Source organism: Cottoperca gobio, chromosome 13, assembly GCF_900634415.1.
Source record: "Cottoperca gobio chromosome 13, fCotGob3.1, whole genome shotgun sequence".
NCBI lineage: Eukaryota > Metazoa > Chordata > Actinopteri > Perciformes > Bovichtidae > Cottoperca > Cottoperca gobio.
In genome coordinates this window covers 13,766,780-13,793,777 of record NC_041367.1, presented here as the reverse complement: position 1 = coordinate 13,793,777, position 26,998 = coordinate 13,766,780, and the positions used below count along the sequence as shown (strand labels likewise).

The window sequence follows — 26,998 nt, the reverse complement described above, 5'->3', positions numbered from 1 at the left end:
GCAGTGACAGCAGTCTAGTAATGTCTGTACAGTACGTGGTAGTTAGTGGCAATCCCTGTTTAAACAGCCTACCTGTAACTGTGCACGTTGCTCCAGTCTGCTGCCTCCTCTATGCTTCACAGTGAGCTTCTCGACGAGGAAACATGTTGTTAGCATCGCACTGCAGAAACGCTTATGTCGGACACACACGCGGGTTTACAGCGGATCATCGGAGGTAGATGTTTTTTAGGATAAAAGCTGTGCTCGGGTGCGACATCGCTGAGGCAGTGTGGGAGTGATTCCGGGGAGCCGCTACTGGCTGGCTGGCTGCTGTGAATCTGCACTCGCCACCGGGAGCGCGCACAACTGATCTCGTGCCTGCGCTTTGGATGCTTTAGCTCCAGGGGTTCCCAGACCTTTTCAATGTCAAGGACCTGACTATAAGGCAGGCGTGAGAGAATATGCATGAAGCCCCCACCCGTCCGCCCTGTTTGAAAATATCCACCAGCCCGAGGAGCCCCATCTGGCAAAGTGTGCGGTGTTAGGTAATGCTTGGTACAGAATTATATAACCATCTAGTGTAGGTGGGGTGGTAACAGTGAGAGGAGTAAAACCTGGTGTGCAAATCACTTCATCCTAATTTATCATCTTATTGTGCCTGTCCACTGAAGGAGACAATGTGAAATACAACTATTCCTCTTTTTGCTGGGGGAGCACTGGGACACTTTTATGATTCCTGCAAGAGCCTGTATTGCAATTTGTGGGGCCCTTTAATCTAAAAGTGAATACGTTAGTGGCAGATAATAAATCTCAAACTATTTGGGCAATCATGTACTGTAATCGTATATGCCATTTATCAAGCGAATGCCAAACATCATTGGTTGCAGCTTCTTGAAGCAATAGTTCAACATGTTGGCAGTGGTGGAGAGTAACTAAGTAGAACTACTTTAGGCTGACAATATTGAGGTACTTGTATTCTGTGATGTAAGTGGGCTACTTCTTCCACCACTGCATTTTCAAACTTACACGTGATTTCCCTCTCTTGATTCAAAACAATGTTATGTCTAAAATGGTGTTTTGTGTTTAATGACACACGCGCACTATCATATGAATAGATGTTTCTAAGAACTAATTGAACACTGATGTGCTCAATGTAAAACACTAGTACAGTATGAAGGGGACTTGTTCATTGTTACATTACGATGTATGTGCAATATTCTGTTGTAAAATATTGTTGTTTGTTGTTTGTACTCTAGGCCCAGCCACCCTCATTGTTAGTCAACCAAAGTGGCTTAAATTTTATCAGGGATTATTTCTCTCCTTGGTGTTCCTCTTCCTCGCTCTCCTCTCGCTATGCCTCTCTCTCCTATTTTGACATATATTACTCCAAAACAAAAGAGCTCACACATTGTGCAACATCTGTTTGCCTACAAGGCGGCCAGAGTGGAAAGGAGGACATTTAAGTTTAACTATTTGAATGGCAGAAACATTGTTTACATGAAGATTGGGCCAAATGTATACAATTGTTTATAAAGTGTGGTTTAGAATTGTAATCTGAGTGTAAAGCAGGACATGTGCTTGTATTTCAGCAGAATTGGTTTGTTATGTTCAGTGTGTCGCAAGTATTAGTGTTAGTGTGTAAACAATTGGGGAAAACCGTAAGACCTGGTTTACCCCGCTCAGAAACCATAAAAAAAACTAGGTTACAGTCACTTCTCAGCTCAGGTCCCAGCTGCCTAGCAACCTCACAGTGACGACAAATCTCCAGGAAGTTATTGCTCCTGACTGAAAAGTAGTGCGGCACATAACCCTCGTTCTTTTCTGGTTAAACCTCAACTTGTTGTCTTCACACGCAGGTTTATGTGCGGATTAAACAAACAAGATATAGTGTGTTTATTTGTGAGTTTACCTTTAGACAGAGCCAGGCCAGCTGTTTCCAGTCTGTTAACCAGCTGCTGGTAGTAGCCTTATATGTACCAGTTGCAAAAGTGAATCAATCTTCTCATAACAACTACAGTAGTGGCAAGAAAGCATAAGCATAGTTCTCAATAGACTATTATTTAAATAGGCTTTGTTTCTGGGAAAAAGACCAAACAATTAACTGATTCATCAAAAAGGGACAAATGATTTGATCATGAGAGTAATCGTTGTCGAGTTGCAGCCCAAGCTAAAGTCACTTATAGGAACGACTATTTTTACTTAAAAACATTTAATATAAAGCCTGTAAAAAATACAAAACAATTAAACTTTATTTTCAAAAGAATGTGCAGATCTAAAGGTGAGTGTGTTTGACCAGTGGATTAAGTCCCTCCTCAGGTGTATGCAGATGGCTGCTCATTTGTTTGTGTGCCTGCCAAGGGGAATTTGAACAAAAGCACAAAGGTCATTCTGACAGACCTCGTCCTCTTTCAAGTTATTTGTTTTCCTTGTTCCGCCACACAATTCATTCTTTAACGTTTGGGTGGAGACGGCAGAGCTGGGGTCAAAAATATTAATCATTGAACAACATACATTTAAACACAGACTTTGATCTGATTTGAACCATTTGTTTTTTAAATTAATTAAATTGCATTTGTCACATTTTAGAATACATTCAAAGGATAATTGTTATTCCTGAGAAAAAACTAAATATAAAACGTGGCACTTTAACTCATGAGCTGCTGCTAGATTGTCCTAGAATTAAAAAACTCAAAACATTGGCCTGATTAAGACGCTCCTATTCCCACACTATCTGCCCCACTCTCTGGCCAACACCTACACCCTGTGTCCAGCATGTGAACTACACCTTCTACCCAGATCTGATCAGAGTGGCTCCAGTCTGGGTAAACAAAACCACAAGAAAAAATAAAACCTCTTTTGATTTTTTTATTATATCAAAATACAAAAATTTGAGAGGAAAATTTCGTATGGGACTAAGCATTTGAAATGATATGGTGACATGAATACAACACTGTTTTCATATTCTCATAGACATGCCATATATAGAGCATAGATCATGTGCTAGGCCCATGTCTACGTCACGATGAGCCACCAGGAGCGAGCCTGTGCATTTTCTTTACAAAGGCTTTCGATGGCGACTGTCACTACATATCCAGGCCAGTTGGTTACAGGCCAGAGTTTTTACATCATAGTTCGTTCAGGTTTCTGTTTACTCAAAAAAGAAATGAGATCCATGGCAGTTGAACATGAAGAGTGAGTAAGACATGATCTCAGACAATACAGAGTTCACTGGACAGCAGTGGCAAACAAGAGATAAAGTAATACAAATATGATACATAAGGCTTTGGTACAGCACCATACAGTATGAGTTAATTGCTCACAGAAAGTTAAGTGAAGCGTAATACCTGATGTAGTGACAGAACAGAAAGACAAGTCTAAAAACAAAAAAAAGAGAAACATCAGGTTATCATTTTAAAACAGAGAAAAGTAAAAAAGAAAATGTGTTTGCTTTGAAATATTTACATATGAACAGTGTTGAATACAACTTAAAGACCATTATGGAGACGAATTATGTACACAAAAAAAACAATAAACAACATAGAATACAGAATGTAAACATGTGATGAACAGGACAGAGTTCAGTGGATGAAAATGAAATGAAATGTAGTCAATTTTCTTCCTTTTTAAGCACTACTTGGTTTGCTTGAGTATGAGCATTAGCTAAAACAGTCAACGATGTAGTGCTTATTGTAGCCTACGATAATAATACATTCTAGTTTCTCAGTGCTGGTACACATGAAAAAACAGAGAATATAGAAAATACTAAATATTTCTATTTTCCGTCCAATAACAACCAGCTTGGATTTCCATGAATGATTGCTAAATAGGCGTTTTTTTGTATTGTCTCTACATGCAAGATTAATACAATAAAAAATCAAATCGGTTCTAAGCATCATCCTACCAGTGATGCACTAAAAGCTGTAAGCAGAAAAAAAAAAAAAAAAAAAATTGAGCTAACAGTACGTCCAAAGCAGCCCTCTTAAACGCTGTACATGTTTCTGTTGAATATGCAAAAAAAAGCCCGGAAGACAACATCCATTCGTTTTAAACCCACGGAGAGGATTTATGAGCTTTCCCAATACCTTTCTACCAGGAGAATCAGCAATAAATACAAATGTGGTCTGATGACTACTCGTGGCCATACTGTACAGTACTAGTAAGAATTCTACCGTCAGAGAAGAGGTGAGATGACGTGAGACGGTTACGCCCCTGCAGATAGTGTGCTTGAAAAACAGTGCTGTTAACCAAAGATGGCAGACCTACAGGAAGTGTGTAGAAAAGATCCCCTTGCGACCTGACAATGCTCTCAGATTCCCTCCCATGTGTCCTGTGGTTGTGTACTAATCTAAGCCAGGTTATGCTTCTCCTTTTAGGCTGGGTTAATATTGCCAATATCATCACAAATATACTTTAGAGAGGGTACCTTGGAAGCACAGACAGACATTGCAAACACACTATAGAAAACAGGTCATCTTGAGTTCATTTGAATGTCACAAGTCTCTATTATTCGAGGTTATACTACTATTTTTCCAGTATTTGTCTATCACTGTCATCACACCATGATACTGTTATGATAATGACCTATAGTGTCTACTGGAGCTAGTTTAGTTGCTCGAACACACAGGGCCGAAAGAGTTGCTTGTGGAAACAGAAAAGAAAAATCTTTAGACCTCTATTCTACAGCACCACAAAGTTAAACATAGCACCAAGTCGTAATGTTCAAAGCAACTATGCCCTAACACACTTTTCTTTATCAAACTAATGTAAACACAATTTCCTCCACAGCACATATTGTACATGATGAGAGCATGTCTGTGGCTCTTAGTAAAAAGTTTCCTTCAGTTTATTTGCTTTGGACACCTGAAGGCGAAAGATCTGGAGTGAATCTACTAGTATTACTTTGTTCCAGGAATATTATAGAGGGAAACACACTTCTGCTTCTAAAGCTTTTTCCAAAGGGCATTCACATACTATACATCAGAGAAAATACTACTTAACTTGTGCAGCCAGCGGGCTATGGCAATAATACATCGTACGGTACTAACATTAAGGTTTCTTTTCTTCTCAGATAAAATAATGTCTGCTAAAGTATGACAAATGAGGCACCTTAAAATGTTTTAGAAACATTATCCACTTAAAGCCGTACTGTAAGCAAATACTTTATATATAATCTAATTTATTCTTCTAATTTCTTCCCGTCTTTTCATACATCCTCATACAAGAACGTCTTCCTGTAAAACATGGTTTGATTCTTCTTTACAAACACAATACATACCATGTACAGTACATTACAAATATAGATTTGTTTTTTTACTCGTATCTTACATGAAACCAATTTGTTAAAGTAGAATATGCACTTTGACGCTCACTTTCAGGCAATCATCACTCTCTCACTTGTCAAAAGAGATTTCAATAAGCAGACATTGAGTCGATTCATTCACGTGGATACTCAAACCTCTGATTTGTTTGTAGCAGATGGAAATATATCTGATATGTCTTTGAGTGATTGAACTAGCATTTGCAGTAAAAGGAAGTTTTTGTAGCCATCAGAAGAAAGGGAGCATGGCTCAGAACTTATGTGGGGCCCGTTAGTTATTATCGCAAACAGGAATAACACAGAGAAGTTAAACAATTTGGACTTAAAGTGTCAACTGGTCATCGCACCAATCGCAGCCGCACTATAAACAACGTAATGGGTCATTCAATGTACTATGACATCGGGACATTCATTTCCTGTACAGCAAAACATACATTCATTATCGGTTAGTGTCGAAAAACTAACAAACATACAGAGAAGTAGCTAGCAAGTAATATACAGTTGTTAAAGATAAACAGTCAGGGTGGCCATTGTTTGAATATTTCTCATTGCTTGTTAATAGCTTTATGAATAACATTCTTCTCTAACAGCTGTTGTTAAACATTAACATCTTTACTCCACTGGTTTGTTCTTTCAGCATGAAAACTCAATGCTTCTGTACTTTTACACTGAAGTTAGATTTATTGGATTTATTTGCCGTCCTTTAATCTAATTTGTTATTATTTGTATGGGTTCTCTGGTTCTGTCGTATTACTTGGATGTACACAGTCGAAGCAGGTACCCATTAAAATTATAAATGTAAAAAACAAAAAAAGCAAGAGTTATGCATCCTCTGTAGCATTTTCTCTCACGTGTCCTTGGCAGAGAAAGTAAAAACACATAATATTGGAGTCACCCCCGAACAGACAAATATGAGAAGGCGAAGGAAAAGGCAGTTTATGTTAGAAAAAACAAGAGAAAAGGCAAAAAAAGGCACCTCGAGACGTGCCACGTTCCACAAATGATTCCTTAATAATTAAATACATACTACAGTACACTTCACAATTCACCACCCTGTTCTTCTAACCCTACAAGTCCAACCTCTGTTGACCGAGTAAGTCCCAAATTATTTTGAGAGTTCTCATGAAGGCTATGATCTCTATCTTAATGCGGTGCTCTAATGATAAGTGTAAACACACTGAAGCACCAAGCACTACAATTAAGACAGTCCTCTAATGGTTGGCATTTGATCATAAATGAAAAAAAAACACAAGATTCCAGCTATTACTGATAGTAAAAAGCTTGTAAATTAGATAAAGTTAGGCCATATTATCCGTTTGAATGAGTGCGGCGTGTGATATAAACCTTTTAATCCATACATTTCATATGTAAAAAGGTCAAGTACGTACAGTATACCCCAAGAATTACAGCAACTCTGCGTTTACTCTGAGGTATATTTTGTGGTAAGAACCCTGTGTTTAAATACTGACACTATTTGTATTGTAGGAAAGGTAGACTCATGTCCGAGGACGCACCAGTCTTCACAGTACACTGTATCACTGAAAAACCTAAAGATATGGACCCCTCAATGACCAGTGAGTGAAAAATCTTTAACGTGTTGTGACATACTCAACCAACACATTTTTATTACTGTAGGAGGAAGCTTAATTCCCTTGTTTTTACTATTTATATACATTATATATTTTTCGGAGCATTTTCAAGTGAAATTCCTCAGAGACAAGTAGTGGTGACAACTCAGAGAAGCCATTGTTTTTTCAAATTAAATTTCCAACCCACGGAGTATTCAGCTGGATGTTTCCCGCTCCCCAAACACCGATGAACTTTTAGAGATTATAAGAAATGTATTAGCTAGAGACCGGGGTGGAGCAGGGAGGGCTGAGGTGGGTTCATTTTGCGGGGAGGTCAGTGTAGTTGAGTCCAATGGCTTGGTGGACACACGGGTCAGCGTAGAGTCCCATAATTTGGGCCCTCGGAGTCTGCACTGGCCAGTATGCTTGTCTGGTCCTCCTCAGACTGCCTGCGGTGCAGGAAGGAGGTCAAATACACATAGGGGTTCTTCTTGTTTTGCCTTTTCATCTTTCTGTGGAGATCCTCTCCCTCTTTGGGTGTCTGAGATTGCTGCTGGGTCTGAGAGGGACACGCACCTGAAAGGGAGGCAGAGAGAAGCACAGGAGTAACACACCACCCTCATATTTTAACTCTCTGAACTCCAAAACCGCCGGCGGGGTTTGAATTTATTTTTTGCTTTAAACAAATCGACCATAATTACACCATTTACCTTAGTCAGAAACGGTAAAGGCAGAAATTATCGTTGGATATTAAACTTTCTCGATGGTTTAATATGGTATGCGTGATCAGGAAAAGGGAACACATCAAAGTTAAAAATTGTGATATTTCTTTAAAATGTCTTAATTCTCATTTGAGGTTTTGCAAAAATAAACTGTTTGCACTAACTACATCCTGTAAATGCACCAAATTCTGTGAAACCATGAAGGACTCGGCTTACATTACAAAAAGTCAGTGAAACTTTGACTGAACTGTTTACACAGAGCAGAGAGGGAAAGAGAGGTTGTATGTAGAGGTTGTAAGAATGTACACAGTGAGTAAAATGTGACGAGAGCAAAGAACGCCCTTTAACTACCTCAGAGGGTTAAGATTAATCTTTCTCTAATCGTCAGACGAACCTGATCTCCTTACGGAGGTTGTGTTGTTATTGTTGTTGGCAGCCACTCCCTTGGCTTTAGTGATACAGTGGTGAAGCAGTGCTGGTAAGCTCTCAGACCCGGCAGGATCACTAGACGCACCTAGAGGTTCCCTGAGAAGAAGAGAGACAGCACAGCACACGTCGCTCTGCATTAATCTAACTGGCGTGTTCGGTCCCGTCTCACATGTGAAAAGACAGAATGGCACTTTGCATTGCTATTTCCAGAATCGTATGATCTGATGAGCTCTTGTGTTTCTACTGAGAGCCCTTTCACTAAGATGATGAATTTCCACTTTCTATCTGCAATGATGGATGATAAAAGTTAGACTCAAAGAAAGCAGGAGGGAAAGAAAAGAGAGAGTGAGAGAAAGAAAGAAAGAGTAGTTGACATAAGGTGGATTTGGTGAATTTATTGGCTATTAAATTTCTTCTGAAACAATCATTACATTAAAGACCCAGTCCAGGATTTATAGGGATTATAGTAATGCAATAGAGTACATTATTCTTAATACTGTTCCAAAAGGTATAATTTCAGGGCCCATGATTGGAATTTAAAATCAAGGACATTTTGTAGTCTTTTTCTGTAGTTTTATTCTGTAGTCTTTTTCTGCAACATTTATGAAAATGGAAACAAACACATTTCCTGTTTAGACGATAATTGCAATTGCTGTGCTCATTCAGGTTTGGGTCTTTAAAAAGTGACTGCTTCAGAAATGCGGGCAATATATTGGTCTCCTTGTATAAAACTCATAAAATGAAAATAATTTCTGGAACTGTAAAATTACTGTTCCCCTAACAATGATTCTCTTTTTTAGTATCTCCCAATACCTATATTTTTTATGTACAGTAGATGCATGAGCATTTCTAAAGGTTTGCAAAGTGGGTTAATATGAAGTATGTGTGCAGGTGTGTTTTAAAACAGGAAATAAACGGCTCTTTTTGAACCCTGAAGAACTATTTTCATTTAATGAGTGATACATGCTAAGTTAAATGAAAAAGAATCAATGTTCAATAATCACATCAAGTTGAAGTAGCTTCTCGGTCATAGTATGCCGTTTTACCTCATACCGAATACTCTGGTTTTGTTGTCCATCTCTCATAGAAAGATGCAATAAAATGAAATGTAATTAACCTCACAAACTCTTAACTTTTAAGTTCAGAGTCTCACTGTTGGCTAAATGTCTTTGCCTTTCAAAGAACTGAATACAAACAGCTTCAAAACTTGACTTAATGTTTCATTAAGTCAAGTTGTTGTGCCAAACATGTATTGTTTCAAAAGGCATGGGGAACACAAAGCTTTAGAGATGCTTGTCCATCATTTGTCACTGTGGAGAGAGAGATTGAGAGCCATTAGCAGAGAGGGGGAGACAAATGTTTGAAACAGTCCTGGACAGATAGAGAACATTACCATTATCACATAAACTGTGTGCAGAGGCCACAGTGTGTTAAATATAGTACATTTCTATAGACATGAACACTGTACAGCACACTTTCATAAACATGAACACTGCGTACAGAGGCTTCACCATGCTGACGGGAGGAGATGGCAGGAAGAGGAAATGGCTGTTAAAGAACAAGTCACATGACAGGAAGAGGAAATGGCCATTAAAAAACAGTCACATGACAGAAAAACGAAAGCACTTAGGACAACAAATGTGACAAAGAATTTAGTTTGAGAATTGTTGTTATTTGTTTGGTCGTAGAGAGAAGTTTAGAGAATGCATGCATGGCATTTTGCACATGGAACAAAACTTTAAAGGGGAATACTCCAGTCTATCATTCATGTGCGTCCTCTATTGATTCAAGGCTTTTTTTTTTTTTTGGTTGCAGGGAAACATGTCTGTATTCAAAATACAATCCAAAGACAAAAATGCTTCTCCACAGTCCAAAACCGCTCCTCGTGCTTGCTCACAAGCCTAATTACTGCAGCCTATGCCACAGCAGGCTTACTGCGCCTGGGAAGTGTATTGACAAATGTGTCCTGCAGTCATTATTACCATTAGTTGTACTTCACTTGAATCCAGCACAGAGGCACAACCCAAAGCGATTCCCCTTTAAAGGAGAGAGTGATTAGAGCCCTCCCCCTGCTGACCCCTCCCCTCTCAGACATGGGTCCGACCCTTACCTATTGCGTCGTAGGGGACCGGGTCACAACGCTGCCCAGATAGCTGAGATCAATCAAAAACAAATCACATAAGACCCTTACCCTCTATAAAGCAGCAGCCCTATAAGCTACCTTCCCTTAAAGGCCAGTGATGGTGCAGGAGCAAGTCTCTGCTTCATGGCTTTAGCTACTGTATGACTGTAGCGTCTAGGGGTGTGAGGTGGGTGTGAGGGGGCGCAGGAATGTGTGCAGTAAAGAAATGGCTGTGGGGCATAAAAGTATATGAGTCTTAGCTATGTTTTTATATATTGTAAAGCATACAACCTTGAGGGTAATGTCTGACTGTTAATCTGTGTATAGGGGCACTGATCTATTAGACTTTTGGGATTTGATAGTATTCCTTCATGAAAAACTGGCTTAAACTCAGAATTTTTATCCTTATACAGTAGGTACCAATTTCTAAAGACTCTTTTTAAAGGCTTTAGTAATGGTTTAAAAAAAAATCACTTAATGCTTTATAACAGGCTTTTACACCAGGACACAGCAGGACACTTGATTTGTTTTTTAGCTCTTGAATTCATCAGATTGATTTTTAATCTTAATCTTAATATTTATCAGCCATTGGAAGAAAGTAACAAGTACTTTTACAACATTTACACAAGTACTATACTTAAGTACAATACTGAGGAATTTTTTATTTAAGAGTATTTAAAACAATTTCTACTCCACTGTATTGACTACATTGATAATTTTAGGTAGTACTCTGCCGATTGAGATTAATAATGTGAAATATGATCAACAAATAAATGATGATGTATTAATAAAGATTAGGATTTAAGACTCTCTAAAGATCTCCAGGGGTAAATTTACAAGATACCCAGCGGTATAAGTAATGGAAATTAGACCCACCAGTGATAAACACATAACTGCACAAATAATTACAATTCAATAGCATACACTATTTGGAGTATTTGTATTTTTAGTACATATTAAATGCAGAATTTGAAAAAAAAATGTTGTATTTCTACTCGGTGCTAATTTGACTTAAGTAAAAGATTTGAGTACTTCCTCCGCCACCGATAACTTATTATCATTTACAACTGCAAACTCATAGTACTGTCAAAACCCTCTATTAATGACTTATTAACGTCTACAAATATTGTGCAGATGATTTCTAACTCAGACCTGATGGTTTGTCAACTGTTAAAGGCTTCATTAATGAACTAACAGCTATAGATATTTTTAATAACCTAGCACACCAAAAGTTGCTCTTATTAATGGGTTTTAAACGCTCTATAAAGAATTAGTAAACAGCTTATTAACCATTAATAAAGCCATTAGATGCAGCTTAAACATTCTTAATAAAAAGTGGATTGTCAGAAAGTGGTACCTTTTTCTTTGTATGTAATATAGTGTAATAAATAGTATGTAAATGTAAAGAAAAGGTACAGTTAATTGTTAAAGTTGAGCATGAACAAAACTTTTGCTAGTGATTCACACATTAAGATTTACTTTCATACGTCTTCTAATAATTGATCTGACCAAATTTAAACTATATCCAGCTGTTAAAAATACTTCAGTTCAAAGTTTCAATGTTCAAATGGGGGACAGAAAAATATTTCACAGTTTTAAAAACAGTAAACTTGAGGGTTAGTGTAGCCTGTAGCTTAGTGTTTCATCTAAATGTTCCTGCAGTCATTATTTTGACTTCAATTTGCATTGTGATGAATATTTTATGATATCAATTAAACGCTATGAAATGATAAAGACATTATTACATTATCTTTAAATCAAATTGAGCTTTCACATGCCATTTATTTAGGTAAATGTCATTTTTATGAACTGATACAATGTGTGCTAAATGCAATTACATGCCTTCTGCATATTAGAGTACAATATGCATCATAATTATGCCTAAATGGAAACATTAAATTAAAACTGTGGATAAATACCGAGGAAATTTGGAATAGAGAGCAGACGAGGAGACAAGTCTCCCCTTTTAAATAAATATGTGACTATTCTCTACTGGAATGGATCACCTACCCTGAGGCTGATATCTGGAGCTGAGAGGGCTCTGAGGGTAGCATCTCCTCCTCTGTCCTTCTCTGGGATGGCCTCTGCCCGAAAACATCCCTGCCCTCCAGAGGGGGAGAGGGGGACTGGGAGGGGTAACTGGCTGCAGTGGAGGCATAGGACATGTGGGCGTGGTAACTGGGGCTGGGTTGCCTTGTGCCCTGGCTCTGAGTGGGAGAGGCGGACGGGGAAGACCTCCGGGAGAAACTGACAGTGGCCGAGGGCTGCAGGGTGATTTCATGCATCTCCAGAGACCGAGAGGTGCGGAGGATGCTGGGGCGCGGAGGGGGCCGCACTAGAATATCTGGGGAACCCGGCTGGGTGCTAAGGGGGCTTTGGGAGAGTGGAGAGAGGCGGGAGGGCTGGAGTACTAGCGGGGGTAGGCTGGGGTCTGCCCGGCGCCCCGCCCTCGGGCTGAGCCAGGAATGAGGGCTACTACTGGGGCCTGTGCTTGGGCTCCCTGCACGGGCTGCCGGGTCAGGGTAAGGCAACACTGGTACACCCACACCGTGGGCCGTGTGTCTGAGCTGGCCGAGACTCTGGGCCTGTTGCATAGCTAAACGCCTAACCGGAGGCCCCAGGGGCCTGTCTCTGCCTGGGGGAGCCACAGGGACCTCCAGCTGCAGGAGTCCAGGGCTTATTGGATCCTTTAGGGAAGAGAGGTGCAGGCGACCGGAGGTGAGAGAGTGAGGAGGGTATGGGGGTGGATCAGGGAGGTCCTGGGAATGATGCAAGGGATGGTGAGGCGGGTATATGAACCGTGGACCCTCTAGACCCAGGAAGGGCAACTCATGAGGCTGCCAGCTTTCAGGAGAGCGAGGAGGAGGGCTGTGTGTGTGAGACAGAGAATGGCCAGAGGCAGTGTACTGATGGTGATCCATCTCGCTACTCTCCTCGGGGATGGAGGGGTAACCAAAGGGCCCCTCAGCGGTGCCTGGGGGGGAGGACAGAGCAGAGCTACGCGGGCTGATGTCAGGCATGTAGAATGGTGGTGGAATCCCTGATTCAATGCGGCTGCCTAAATACCCATAGAATGGGCCCTGGGGAAAGCCCCTGTAGCGGGAGGCTGGGGCCTGCCCTGAGGCGTGAAGTGCACTGCCCTCGCCAAAGCTCATACCTTCCATGGCCCTGTGTAGGCGGGGGCTGTAGTTGGGGGGCTGCGTTGAGTCCAGGCTGGAGGACGTTGGGGAGAGCTGGGGCCGCAGCGTGGGCATGATAGGCGGCAGAGGCCCAGGGTCAAAATCATTCTCCTCATCAGACTGCCGGAACTCAGGGTACATGTCAGACTCCTCTGCGAAGGGGAAGCCGTGGATGCGGCGGGCCGGTGGGCTCTCCATGATGAAGCGGCCATCAGGACCGCGGCTTATCAGCTCAATAGGCGTGGTGACCTCTGCCTCATACTTGGACACACTGTATTTCTTGCTGGCTATGGCACGCTTGGTTTTCTTGTAGAAGGAGAGCTCTTTGTCTCGTTCTCTCAGAGGGCTGGGCAGCTTCCTGACGTACAGGCCTGGGCCATGGGAACCATCTGAAGAAAGAGAGCGGGGCCGAGATGGAGGAGAGCTCTCCGGACTTATCTTCCCCGATGATAACCTGATAAAATAAATGCAGACACAAGGCACTGGCTTAGTTAAACATACACCAGATGAAACCCAAAGGGAAAGTGCGTAAAGTTTCCTAAAACAAAAGTAAAATATCTGATGCTGTAAATGAATAGGCATGATCGTGGTTTCATTCTTAAGCTAAACAGATGACACAATACAAAGCCAAAGCACTCTATTAAGGCAGCCATAATGAAGCGCATTGTGATAATGACCAGTTTATGGCGACGGCAGCATCCTGACAGCTAATGGACCAAGCCAGAATGACGGGATGAGAGGAGAACCAACGACGCAACCATGACAACCGTATCACAAATCTATTGAATCTACATCTTCTTGAGCAGACGTGAGACCAATTTCTATATGCTGCACCAAATGGTGATGTGAGGAAAGCAGATGACATCTAACCAGGCCTCATTTGCCCACACCAGGAGCAGCATGGTCACCACTGGGTCAGTGAATGCATCAGGTGGACATACAGTATAAAGAGTGCATATACACAGTACTGAACTGTACTGTACATGCAGCTGAGCTAATGCAATTTATCCCCTGTATGGTGCGTGAAAGTCTGTGCATGCAAATAGGCCAGCGGTAGGCTTCACTACAACAAATACTCATTGTCAGTTGATCATTTCTATGCAATGCATTAACCATGCAGCCAAGCCAGTGCAGTGCAGCACACTCTGTATTTTGGTGCAGGCAGGCACTCACAGGGGGCTGGCGGGCGGGGGCAAGAAACTGCTCCTGGCAGGCTCGTCCCAACAGGGCTCTACCCCCGGCAAGGGGGTGAGAGGAGGCCTGCGATGGGAGACAAACGACATGGGCCTGGTTCATCTCTGACTATGCCACTTGCAGGAAAGGACTAACTGTGAACTCCCTGACCTGCCATGACCATTTCATAAAAAATAAACAAGGTATCTGATGCTGACGGTTTACCTAAAGTCTCAAGCAAACAAACATTCTGGAATGAGATTTACACAGATTATTGTCACAAATGAGCTTTCTTTGAGATTGAAATGCAGTCATACATGTACACAAGATTTACAGACAGACAGACAAATACACACATGTAGCAGATACTGTACATTAAATGTGCAGCTAAACAAAGAAATAGCATTATAACACTTAGAATCATGCAGAAAGCAGACAGCGTTTGAGGTTAAAGAATACAGATGGATCAAAAATCAATACACATACTGCAGCTTGGACACTCTGGGTAATGTGCTTAAAATGCTGACTCGGCTGCTTTGAACTTTCTTAAATATGCCCATGATCCGCTAGAGGCTGCTACTGTACATGTTTTCCACAGCCTTCAAGAAGCGACATAATAAAAACTTTAAAAAAGAAATCATCCATCTGGGCTAATGTTTATTCAGTTTGTACGTATTACCTAAATGCCGAGGAGTAAGCATGCTGTGCGTAATAATCAGCTCCGCTAACAAGGCTCTAAAAACATTAGGTATTTCCAGTTGCCAGCTGCTTCAAATTAAACTTAACTTATTTATTGTCAAAATAACCGTATGCCTTGTCACAGCATTCATAGGGAGAGACATTTTGTAAAAGGCGCATGAAAAGATGGACAGTAGCAGCCTCTTCGGGCAGACTGCAGGGGCTCTGGCGTTCAGCTTTACTTACGGTGACTCAATGCTTTTCCTGAAGTGTGTCACCGACAATGGAGGATCTGAGAGGACAAAAACATTACAATTGAGCTTTTTCTCTGTTGAAAACCACAAATAGGAGTCAGACACATGTACGGATTATGAAATAAAGGGCCCCTAGCACACGTATAAGGCCTTCCAACAATTCTACATAATCACAAGCTACGCAGCTATTTGTTCAGGATGACATTTACATGCTGGTATTTTTTATCGTATTGTGTCTCTTTGTTTGTTTTGCATCTGTTTGTAGACATTTTGCGTCTCTTTGTAGTAATTTAATTGATTTTCTAAGAAGAAATACGAACATTCACCCCCCGGTAGGCCCATAAAGTAATCCATCCATTGTAAAACATGTACTATATTTATTACATCGTTATTAAGTAGAGGGGACGACCGACCTGGTTTACGCTTCAGTTTGCGACGGTGTTGCTTATTGACAAAGCAAGCTGCTAGAGTGCTGAACAGTACTGCCGCAGCCAGAAAACAGATAGTTGCCACAACACCGGCCACCACCGGCCGCGCCAGTCCCTCATCAGGCAACTCCGCAGGGGGGAAGGGATCTGATGGGGCAAACAAGTGGGTGAAAGGGAGAAGTGTGTGGAAATGTATTCTAGTACCGTGTCTATGCGTGTAGTTTGTAATACTGGTCTGTAAAGAAACTGACCTGTGCTCGACACTCCCACTACGTTGCTGCTCTCACTGATCAAGTCATCCATGACACCCATCACTCGAAACTCATACCAGGACTCCTGTGAGGGAGAGACAGACACACTCTTCTTATGACCGTCTGATACACAGATTTGTGTGTTTAGTTTACTGGATCACATTGAAAAATCCCTTTGTGACTGTGTTTTGAAAACTGATCAATGTAATGATATTTATGATAATTCTTCTATTTATTATTGTTTATGTCATAAGATCATCATTATGATTTGCAGCAGTCTTGTCGGCATATTCTTATTTAAGTAATTTAAGTACTACAAACTAACTCTTTGTACATTACATATAGAATAGTTATTAAAATGCACTGAAATGCAGTGCTGAAAAGCTAAAAATAAGAAATGCATTTATGATAAGTCTTTATATTGATGTCCTCTAAAATACAAAAAAATATGGACTTTATAGAAAAGGAATGATCACTTTTTTTGAAAAAGTTATTTTTAGATTATCCTTGGCACCATGAAATGGGGAAATGATTAACAAATTAATTATTATTACTATTATTCCTGTGCCACAGCCTTGTTTCTGTATTGACCGTATGTGTAAGTAACTGACCTGAACAAGGTCTCTGGCTATGAGCTCAGTCTCAGTGGATGGGATCAGGTCATCCAGAACCTCCCACCTCTCCCCGAGGCGGAACTCCATGATGTATCTGTCGATGGGTGAGGAATGGTTGGCTGGAGGAAGCCATGTGAGGAGGACACCGTGCTGCGTGCGATTGGCTGTGAGGCACCTTGGTGGAGTAAGAAGCACCAGTGGTTCTGGGGTACCCAGAGGAGAGCCTATGGACCACAAATGTTGCACATGAAAGTTAACAGAGGAAATCCTGAATGATCCTTTGCAGTGAAATACACTGAAAATGAAAATATGACCAACAAGACTAAGAACAGCTCTGTGAGGTTGTGCTTTGAGCTAAATGCTAACTTCAGCATGCTAACCACATTATTTGAATTACTCCTGAGGCATTCATGAATGTCTGCACCAAGTGTTGTGGCTATCCATCCAATAGTTAGCTAGACATTTAACTTAAAACCACAAATGTCAACTTCAGGATTAGTGAAGGAAAAGTCAGAGGACAACTGACATCAGGTAGAATTCAACATCTGGGAACCATGAATGTTTCTACAAAGTTTCACACCAATCGATCCAATAATTGTTGAGATAATTCAGTATGAACCAAAGTGGTGGACTGGCTGACTGAGTGCTAACTAAAACCTGACTGGGGTCAATGGGTTTTACATACAGGGCTGAGCGTAACAACAATGATTTGGTTGGTCTTTTGTATCATATTGTAGTAAAATTATAACATTCTCAAGTCCAGAATTGAAAGCACAATAAAATTAATGCAAAACTTGTACCATGAGTGACAGACACTCAAACCATTAACAATAATACAGTGCATTGTTCTTAGATACAGTATTAAACAGTGTTACATTAATGATGCATGATTTGGACCAAAACATGGGTCCCAAAGAAGATGATGTACCAGTTCGACCAAAATCTTCCCCCCTGACAAACCCAACATGATCTGTACATACTTAAAAAACAACAAATAAACATAACATTATATGACAGAATGAGGCACTATATGTACAGGAAACATACTCTACAGTGTAAACCCTAAATCCTATTGTCTATTGCCATTTATCTATTGGCTGCTCCCAGAGTGTGTGAAGTAGGTCAGAACTTTGCAAGCCTCATTTAGCCTTTGCTGAATGAAGGTAAGCTTTCCAACACATTGTTTGTTGGCAATGAGCAGCAGAATCTGGGTTTACACTGTAGAGAACAAAGCCAGTATTGTGAGGAGATTACTGTCATCAAGTCTTTGAGAAAAAAAACTTTTTAGAATTTAGTTTTTCAGTCAAATAGGACACCGATTTTCATATTTAAGGAAATGTGATAACTTAGCAGAGCTAGATTACATGGGTCTGTTTGATGTATAGATGCTGTGTTTTTCTTAAAGTCTGGCTCAATGCACACACAGAGGACTTTGGGTTTGCCTTGATCTGTGTATGTCTTTATTCAACACTTCTTTGTCCTTTCCACAGTATGGTGGAAACACCAGCAATGCACTTTTTTTCTTGCTGAGACACTGAATTTAAATACCATACACTTTTAATTCAGTTTCACTTCAGACGATGGGACACTAAGACTCAATATTGGCAGCATGCCCTTGAGGCATGAGCTGGATTACAACACACAAGATGTAAAAGAAAGAAAAAAGAAGAAGCAAATAACTTTGTAAATCCTTTTTCTTTTACATAAAAAACAGCTAGCTGTTTACAGCGGCTACATTCTGACTAACAACTTACTAATAAATCTTTCTCACGGCAAACATGGTCATTTGTCAAACATAGGTGGAACTAATAACCTTAATAATGACTCTGGTATTGTGCATGCAGGCTTATTGGCTCACCTAAATGGAACAGTGCCATCATTACTGTCATTAGTTACACCCCTGTCTCTCCTGCTTTGACAAGTCAATATGTTTGCGGGGACAATTATCTGTTAAGTATCTACTATTTAATGAATATCAGCCTGTCTCAGCTATGTGCTGGGTGCACTGGTTTTTTAAAATAAAATGTTTAATGTGCACCCACTCTTTTCTTAAAAATCTCAGGAACGTACATTAAATGGCAGATAAAATCTTGTTTGTTTAGTAATAGCATCATTAAAATGATTTGATGGCTTTGATGTTCAATATTTGGGTGTGTCTCCTTTTGAATCATGACAGGAGAGCACAAATGGGCTTAACAAGGAAACTGATTAATGAACATTTTTAAATCAGAAACATGTGCATTATAGAGGTGGAGAAGTGTGTTGTGCAGATAAAAGATGATACTTAAAAGTGTGAATAAACGTCTGATAATCAACATGGAAAAATAAAAGTGAGGAGAGACAAGAACAGGATTTTGAAGTAAAAAGGCGACATGTCCGCTCCATCCCCAGTGGAAATTACGCCTTTGTATACATTAAAGGGCAGTATCTGATGATGGGCGTCTGATGATATTCTAAAGAATAAAAATAGTGCAACTCTGAAGTCAAGAAACCTTTGATTAAGATCCCACCTGCAGTGTTTACTGTCACAACTTGGCTGAATGGGCCCGTGCCCAGTTTGTTCTGTGCCAACACACTGAACTGGTACTCTGTCCCAGCCTCCAGCCCTGGCACCACCAACCAAATCTGAGAACCAGAAACTGGCATCGAATGCCAGTCGTGAGGACCGAAGTCTGTTCTCTTTGACCTGAGAACAGAAACAAGACAGAAGAACAGAAACATTTCACATGATTTTAATGGTAAACCTGAACTATGGTGAATAATGTGTTAATTAGTCTCAAGCCACGTATCCTTTAGTAGATGGATGCTGAACATTTGCAGTTCATTTAAGGGTCAATCAAAAAGATTTTCTGTTTTAGATACAATTATATTACTTGTCTTGACGCACTTCATTTAATAATTTCTTTATTTGTGATAATGTTTTTAAATGTTTTACTCCCTCTTAGCCATTTCCTTTGGTATTTATTCTTTTAATCAATTTTGATCTCTTTTATTGGTTATTTTTACATTTCTTAAAGTGTGCAGTTTCAAATTGTTTTACTGTTTATATTTGTGCTCTCTTATTATCAACTTTAAAGCACTTTGAATCACACTAACAAGTATAAAAGGAGCTCTACAAATAATGATTGATTGATTGATTGATTAGGAAATTAAACAAACATTTTTTTTCTAAAAGTACTGTCAGTCATAATTGTAAGTAGTTTTGAGTAATTCAGTGCCCTTACTGTATGCCAACATTTGTTATTATCCTTTAAACTACTAACTGACTATAAGTGTTTTACTTACAAGGTTGTGTGAATGAGCATGACATGCCCAACAAAGATAAAGTCTGCAACTCGATTCAAATGTCCACAAAAATGTCTAATGACCATGTGAAATGTGTACTGTTTGGGCAATTTGACATGTTTCAGGTCACAGGTCAGCTTCACATTGAAATTATTATTATTGATGCATTAATATTAATATATTTTAATGACTTTATATACTGCCGGTAGCTTGGGAAGTGATAAATAAAGTTTTTAATTTAACCTATAATAAAATATGATCATTTATTTGCTGATTATACTTTGTATTATGAATCTGAACATACAAAGTAACTAGTAACTAAAGTTATAACATTGATGTTGTGGAGTAAAAAAGTAAAATATTTTCTTCTTAATTGTAGTGAAGTAGAAGTATAAAGTAGCAGAAAATAGAAATACTGAATTAAAGTACTGAATAACGCTCTCTGTTCTGACTACTATCAGGTGCATGTACCTCATGTATGATGCTGAGTAAGTTGTTAATGCAGTGACACTCCGTTACTTTCCAAATACACATCATCTACCGAATACCCCGAGAAATATGCTGTCAAAACAATTCTGCTTCTGATTGAATGTCTGCCGTATTCTATCATCATCAGGGCCGGAGAAACATGTCAAACTAGACCTTTAACCTCCAGCTAGTGTTTCCACATCTGCATACTGCTGACATTGATTTGAAGTTAAATAAGAGCACTTACACTGGACCGTACCACACAGAGAACGTCTGTTCGAAGCCACCATCATATCCTGGCTCCCAGGACACATTAGCAGAGGTTGTTGAGGGCAATACATGGATGTTGCCAGGAGCGTGTGGGCTGGTGCCTGAAAGACCGAGACAGAGAGAGGGAATATATTTAAGAAGCACTAATTTACTTATATATAACTGCTTACAATTATCATATAATATCACTTGCAGTATGAAATTATAGATATCCTTTTAACATGGATGGTGTATTAACATTTTATTCCCATAACTGGTCATATAATACACCACAAGTCAAATAAGGAGTGCTGCAGCATGCACCCGCCTGCTTTCAGTGTAATAATTTGATGCTGGCTGAGGTGGCGACCAGTGTAAGGTCAAGTTCAAGAGCCAGTCTGCAGCTATGCTCATCCCACCCACGTAACAGCTGTGCCGTGTGGCCCAAAGCCAGTAACTTCTCATAAAAGAGAGACCTGAGCCTGGTCTGAGGATCACAGCTGACTCCGCCGCCCTAAGACACCTGTCAGCTGAGAGCTAGTCTCACAGAGTGGTAGGCTGAGCAGGCCAGCTGTGCCACAGTATAACCACTCCATAGGCACTGGGGCAGACTTAGTGACTTGCTCACATGTGAAAGACCAGCAGACTGATACATAAACACAGACTTGAAGGAATAGTTCTACATTCTGAGAAACCCACTTAAGAAGATGAAAAAGATTTACCATTCTCATATCTGTGCACTGAATATGAGGCTACAGCCAGCGGACAGTTAAGTTAGCTTAGCAAAAAGTAAGTATAAAGTAGCTTACAATGAAGCTTACACTACATATACAGTGTTAATTAGAGAGCTTTAGAGGGTTGGTAGGCATTTATTTTTTACCTTTTGACAGAGCAAGGCTAGCTTTTCCCCTGCTGTTTCCAGTCTTTATGCCTAAGCTAAGCTAACCGGCTACAGGCTGTGGCTGGTATCAATCTTTACATCTAACTCTAAGCAAGAAGGTGATTTTTTCCCAAAATGCCAAACTATTCCTTCAACACCTAAAGATACACATTTACAAGTCATTCAATTAGACACTATTGTAGTAAGACATTGTTTTCTAAGGAATACAAGCACTGCCCTGTGCAAACATTCAATAAAATTGGGTCCTAATTCTGAAACATATACTTTATATTAATCCACCTTTATAGCCTACAGAGGTTGAATATTTAATTCTCAACATCATTTCTTTGGTGCAGTATTTATTTAAAAGCCTTGACTAGAACATGAAAAAATAAGGCACAAAGTGTATATGCTAATTGTTTCCACAAGGAAGAGCAACGTGTGTGTGTACAATGAGTGAAAAGAATGCAGCACCAACTATCCCCAAAAAATAAGACTGTTATGCCTCTTAATGCTAGGCATGTGTTTTTTTTGCCAAATATAAATCTTACGACTTTGTGCAAGGCATTCATCTACTCAAAATGGCTGCTATTACTGCTGCAAGCAAATTGATTATAAAGGCTACTGAAAGGCACCGCAACTAGTTATTCAAACCTGAACCCTACAATTTGCATTAAAAGTATTAACTTTCTACGGTGTTCAAATTTAAGTGCTTGTTGTACCACAACTTTTATACGCACAGAGAATTGTCTGAGTGAATAACAATGCAATCTTTGTGCATCTGGACCTTCACTGCACTGTTTAAACTTCATAACCCTGCTTGCCTTTGTCGACACTTAAGTAGTTTTTATCTAAGAGTGAAAAGATGTCCTTGGTCCATTGACTCATCAGACAAAGGCTGTAGTGAGAGTTTCTTTTAGCAGAGGGCTAGATACCACACTATAATTACATATCCAGGCTTTTAAATTAACTGTATAAAGCTATTACAGATAAGATCTAATGAAATGTTAATGATGCCCAAGGGGAAATTGAGCATAGGCAAAGGTGTTAGAGGGATGAGGGGTCTTATCATGCAAATCACTCAAACCACACACAGCAAAGTGGGATCACAATGAACTCAAAATAACTACGAAAGGTCAGTTGGTTGAGGAAACTGAGAGCACTGTGTAGATTTTCTGTACCGATGACTAGGATTCGCGTGCTGGCAGTGATGCTTGTGACCACATTGGTGGCAACACACTCCCATTCTCCGTGGTCCTCCTTGCTGAGGGACAGAAACTGTAAGCTGCCACTGGGTAGGATGTTGTGCTTACTCTTGCTCGGCTTTCCTACCTTCAATGGACACAGACATTACAGTGACATGGTTAAGAAGTGGAAACAAACACTTCAGCATGTAAAAACAAGATTCACTTGGATATTTGTCATGCTGTGTTTGTCTACTGCACCTTTCTCCAGGTGATGGTTGGTATATCAGGGTCTCCAGAAGCAGCACAGGGTATAACTAGCTCTCTCCCAGCCTCCTGACGGTACTCCCCCCCAGGCCTCACGTTAAAGTAAGGGGGATCCTGGTGAAAAACACACACCAGACCCATCATGCAGACTTCTGGGCACATCAGTATTTTCTAAAACATGCAAAACATGAGCAGTGATGTACCTTTAGCACCAAAGTGGCAGGGGGGGACATGCCCATGGTACCCAGGGCGTTGTAAGGCACACAGGTGTAGGTGCCCAGGGAGTCTTCTGTTGCCTCCGCCACCCTGATACTTCCATCTGGCATCAGGCTCCAACCAGGGTACTAAAAGACAAGGGGGCATCTGAAATACTTGATTTCAGGGTTTTTCCCTGAAGTGAATGCTTGTGTAATGCAGGTATGCCGTCAACAGCACCAAACATATTGTGTGACCTCAGTCACAGTAGATTAGATCGTAGATAAATAGAGCAGCAGATGGAGAGCTCTGAGCAGAGAGATATGTTATCTACTTGGCACTTATTTGAAAAGATAATGCTTTAATGGGTACTATAACAGTAATATTTATCGCCGGGGTATTCATTTCTGTAAGGTGCTGTATTTTCAAAGATGAGCGGACAACATTATCTATGAATAAGCACAGGACTGCTTCAATTATTGGTGTGCTGTAACAAAACAAAACCTGTCACACCGACAGCAAAGGACAGTGGTGGAAGCAGTATATCGATCCTTTACTTTAAAAAAGTACCAATACAATAATGTAAAAATTCCTTAAAGGGGACATACTATGCTAAACTTCAGGTGGATACTTGTATTTTTGGTTTCTACTAGAACTAGAGAGAGAGGAAAGAAGAACATACAAAACTGCTACACAGATTTGTATAAAACTCTTTGGGACACAAACAGTTACTTAAATGAAACCATCTGAGAAGTTTATAGCAGAAAGGTCTCTTTGGGGTAACTGCAAACAACTCGTAGACATCTGAATTGTGATAAGTTCCTAAACTAGACACATATCTTTTGTCTTATGTTTTTTTGTCAAATCTTTTTCACCCACCCCAAATTAATGGAAAAGTGTGACAGCAAATGTATTGTAACACAGAGCAGACAAATTGAAGACCTGAAGCAGACTAACCTTCTCCACTCGGAGAGGATATCCGTCTTTCTCCCATTTCACTGATGTCACAGGTGGGTTGGCGTCCACCGGGCAGCGGATGAGGCCTGGCAGTTTCCGTGGGACGTAGATGACCGGCGGCATGTTTATCACACGGGCAGGGTCTGGATGGAAAAGAAAGAACTTTGTTAGGGATGCTGGATGTATTATCAATTTAGTTTGATGTAATTGTGTAATGTGTAAAGAAATGGACATGTGGTGAATTACTTGATGGAAAAGACCAGGGTCCGTATTTATCAAGAGCACCGGAGCAGGAAAGCCCTCCTAACCGGCTAAATGAGGACACACTGTTGGTCCTACCTTCAGGACTAGAAGTAAAAGCATTATATCAACTTTCTTAACTCTGGAAATCACTTCTTTCTCGAGTCTTTGCAGAGGATAACACATTATCTCCCCTCAGAAATGTTAAACCTTTTTTGGATTGTGGAAAATACAGCTGTGCAACAATGATGATCTGTCACAAACTACAATTGTGACGGTCATAAATCAAACTCAGTGATAATAGGACTATGTCATCTGCATAATGAAGAGTATCTTAACTGTATTAGTTATCTTATATGTAGCTTTTTGATTTTATTTATTTAATATTTGAGAGATGTGTCCATATTGTTCAAGTGCTTTTCCCAAGGCTGGGTGACATAACAGAAAGAAAACAAATGTCCCTTGCTTGTAGGGAACAAAAGAGTTGTAGCTGGAAGAGAAGATTAGCCATCTGGCCGGAGAGGTTTACGCATCATCGCTGTGCAAGATGTGATGCTGCACTGTTTGCAGGCTGTGTAAGGATGTGACATTGGACGGGGCTAATAGGATGATTTCACATAGATTAGTCAAGTTACCTACAATTTTAGTGTAGGTAACCTGGGTAGGAAATGTTAAATCACAGTCTAAATGGCATATTTGTGAATGTTATCTTTGAGTATTACTGAATTTTTCCATCATATTTTCGCATTTATAATCTTGTAAAGTTACCAAAGTAATTTGCATTACACATAAAACCTACATATAAAGAAGTGTTGCTATTTCTTGCATTTTGATTTAATATTTGAAACTACAACATGTCACTTTACTGTACTTTGCAGCTCTGAGGGTCGTCGGAGTGGCCCCGCTCCTTGCTAAAAGTAATTTTAGGACGCCTAAGAAGAATTAAGAGCAGTAAGAGTATTCCTGGGAGTGACTCTTTGATGTTTGTATGTTTTGCATGAAGCATTCAGGACACTGGTTCAATTATTTCGGCCGTATTTGAGTCTAGTGATGAAATCAGTGGCTGCAGAGCCCGTGAATCCCCCGGCTCCCTCTCATACTGTAGCACAGTAATCAATGACAGGAGGCAACTTGGGAGCAAATTAGTTCAACACACAAGGGCTTGACGATGTAAAGTCAGATGGCCAGGAGTGACGTTTCTCTCTCTCATATCGGTCAGAGCTGATGAACAGGAAGGTCACCATTTCATTTTTGGGGGAGTCAAAAGAGACAAGGAAAAATGGAATCTTAGGTCGAACCCGTCTCCATCTTTGTGCACAGGATTGACGGTGGAGTCGGGAAAGATGATAATTGAATCACTGAAATCCACTCACAATAGGGAAATGTTCAAAGAGGCTCAGTGAAAACAAACTGTGTCACTCTCTGTCACGTCTGACCTTGAAATTCAAGAAGGTTACTTTGCATTACAGTGGCAGAGCAGCGCTGCCAAATACAGCAGCCTCCATACTGCTGCTGCTGTTCCCTACTCCTCCTCACACGGCTCGCTGTACCGTCTCCCCGCCCCTCCCCCATCCACTTTGTTGCCACGGTAACACTCACACTGAACAGTCAGGTCGGCTGATGCTGAGGGGGAGATACCGAGGCTGTTGCTCGGACTGCAGGTGTATTTCCCAGCATCCTCCGGCTTGACCCGGAAGATGATAAGGGTGCCGTCGATTAGAATACGCACTCGGAGCTTCAGATCGCTGCAAAAACACACACACACGCACACGCACACGCACACGCACACGCACACACACACACACACACACATTTTTTCACACATCATGTTACTGAAACACACCAACAGGACAGGACACACAGCTATTTTCTCTTTGCTGAATTACATGAAGGTGCCATAAGAGAGCAGCAGAGAGTCAAACAGCAGCCGGCTCTCAGAGGAGGAACACAGAGTACAGAGCAAGAGATTCAAATAAATCTGCTAATTGCCATAATCACAAAATAGTACAGCCTTCATGTTTTTTCCCATGACACCATTTATAAATTAAACACAGTAATGATGGAACACATATTCAGTTTTTTTAATAGAACTCCTTTCCTTCATCATGCAACAGAATTGAAGCTTAAACTGAATATGTCCTTAAATAAAATGTTACCACTTTTTAATACGACCCTGCTTTAGTAAGGGTTTATAATGGCTTAGTAAATAATTTGCTAAAGCTTTACAGATCAGTTATAGGCCATTAGTAAGAACAATGTTTTGGTTGCTGGGTTGTGAGAAATCCCTTTAACTGATTGGACCATAAGAATGGAACAAAATCCAATCATCAACAACTTATTAAGCATGTATTTACGAATTACCAACATTCATATATGCTGCATCATTACCCAATACATATGTGTTAGAAACCCAACTGTTTCTAATGGATTATAACTGATCTGTAAAATATTAGTTAATGATTTATTAACTCACATGAACTTTCACAGTTGGGAACCCATTTTTCAGATTTTAATGAATGCAGCACAAATGACCTGTCTCGCAATGTTAACGGAAATTAA

At 40.3% G+C, this 26,998-nt stretch overlaps 2 protein-coding genes across 4 annotated transcripts in view; both read right to left on the bottom strand.

Moving 5' to 3' along the window:
- The window catches only part of LOC115017651 (rho GTPase-activating protein 32-like), a 37,842-nt gene extending 37,407 nt beyond the window's left edge, over positions 1-435 (bottom strand). Inside the window, exon 1 of the mRNA XM_029446291.1 lies at positions 73-435. The gene's annotated coding sequence lies outside the window, so the exon portion shown is untranslated. The remainder of the gene's footprint in view (positions 1-72) is intronic.
- Positions 436-2,836: 2,401 nt separating this feature from the next.
- Positions 2,837-26,998, bottom strand: part of igsf9ba (immunoglobulin superfamily, member 9Ba) — a 61,571-nt gene continuing 37,409 nt past the window's right edge. The window contains exons 7-21 of one of the 3 annotated variants that reach the window (XM_029446327.1): positions 26,039-26,184; positions 24,200-24,342; positions 23,251-23,391; positions 23,042-23,161; positions 22,778-22,928; positions 20,715-20,838; positions 19,225-19,400; positions 16,712-16,938; positions 16,101-16,185; positions 15,835-15,996; positions 15,414-15,459; positions 14,490-14,576; positions 12,148-13,770; positions 7,981-8,111; positions 2,837-7,440 (exon numbers count right to left, since the gene is read on the bottom strand). In XM_029446327.1, the coding sequence (XP_029302187.1) occupies positions 7,238-7,440; positions 7,981-8,111; positions 12,148-13,770; positions 14,490-14,576; positions 15,414-15,459; positions 15,835-15,996; positions 16,101-16,185; positions 16,712-16,938; positions 19,225-19,400; positions 20,715-20,838; positions 22,778-22,928; positions 23,042-23,161; positions 23,251-23,391; positions 24,200-24,342; positions 26,039-26,184 (3,565 nt within the window). In that variant the 3' untranslated portion in view covers positions 2,837-7,237. Of the gene's footprint in view, positions 7,441-7,978; positions 8,112-10,125; positions 10,169-12,147; positions 13,771-14,489; positions 14,577-15,413; positions 15,460-15,834; positions 15,997-16,100; positions 16,186-16,711; positions 16,939-19,224; positions 19,401-20,714; positions 20,839-22,777; positions 22,929-23,041; positions 23,162-23,250; positions 23,392-24,199; positions 24,343-26,038; positions 26,185-26,998 lie in introns of those variants that run through there. The other 2 variants (XM_029446329.1, XM_029446328.1) reach the window with 2 other exon arrangements.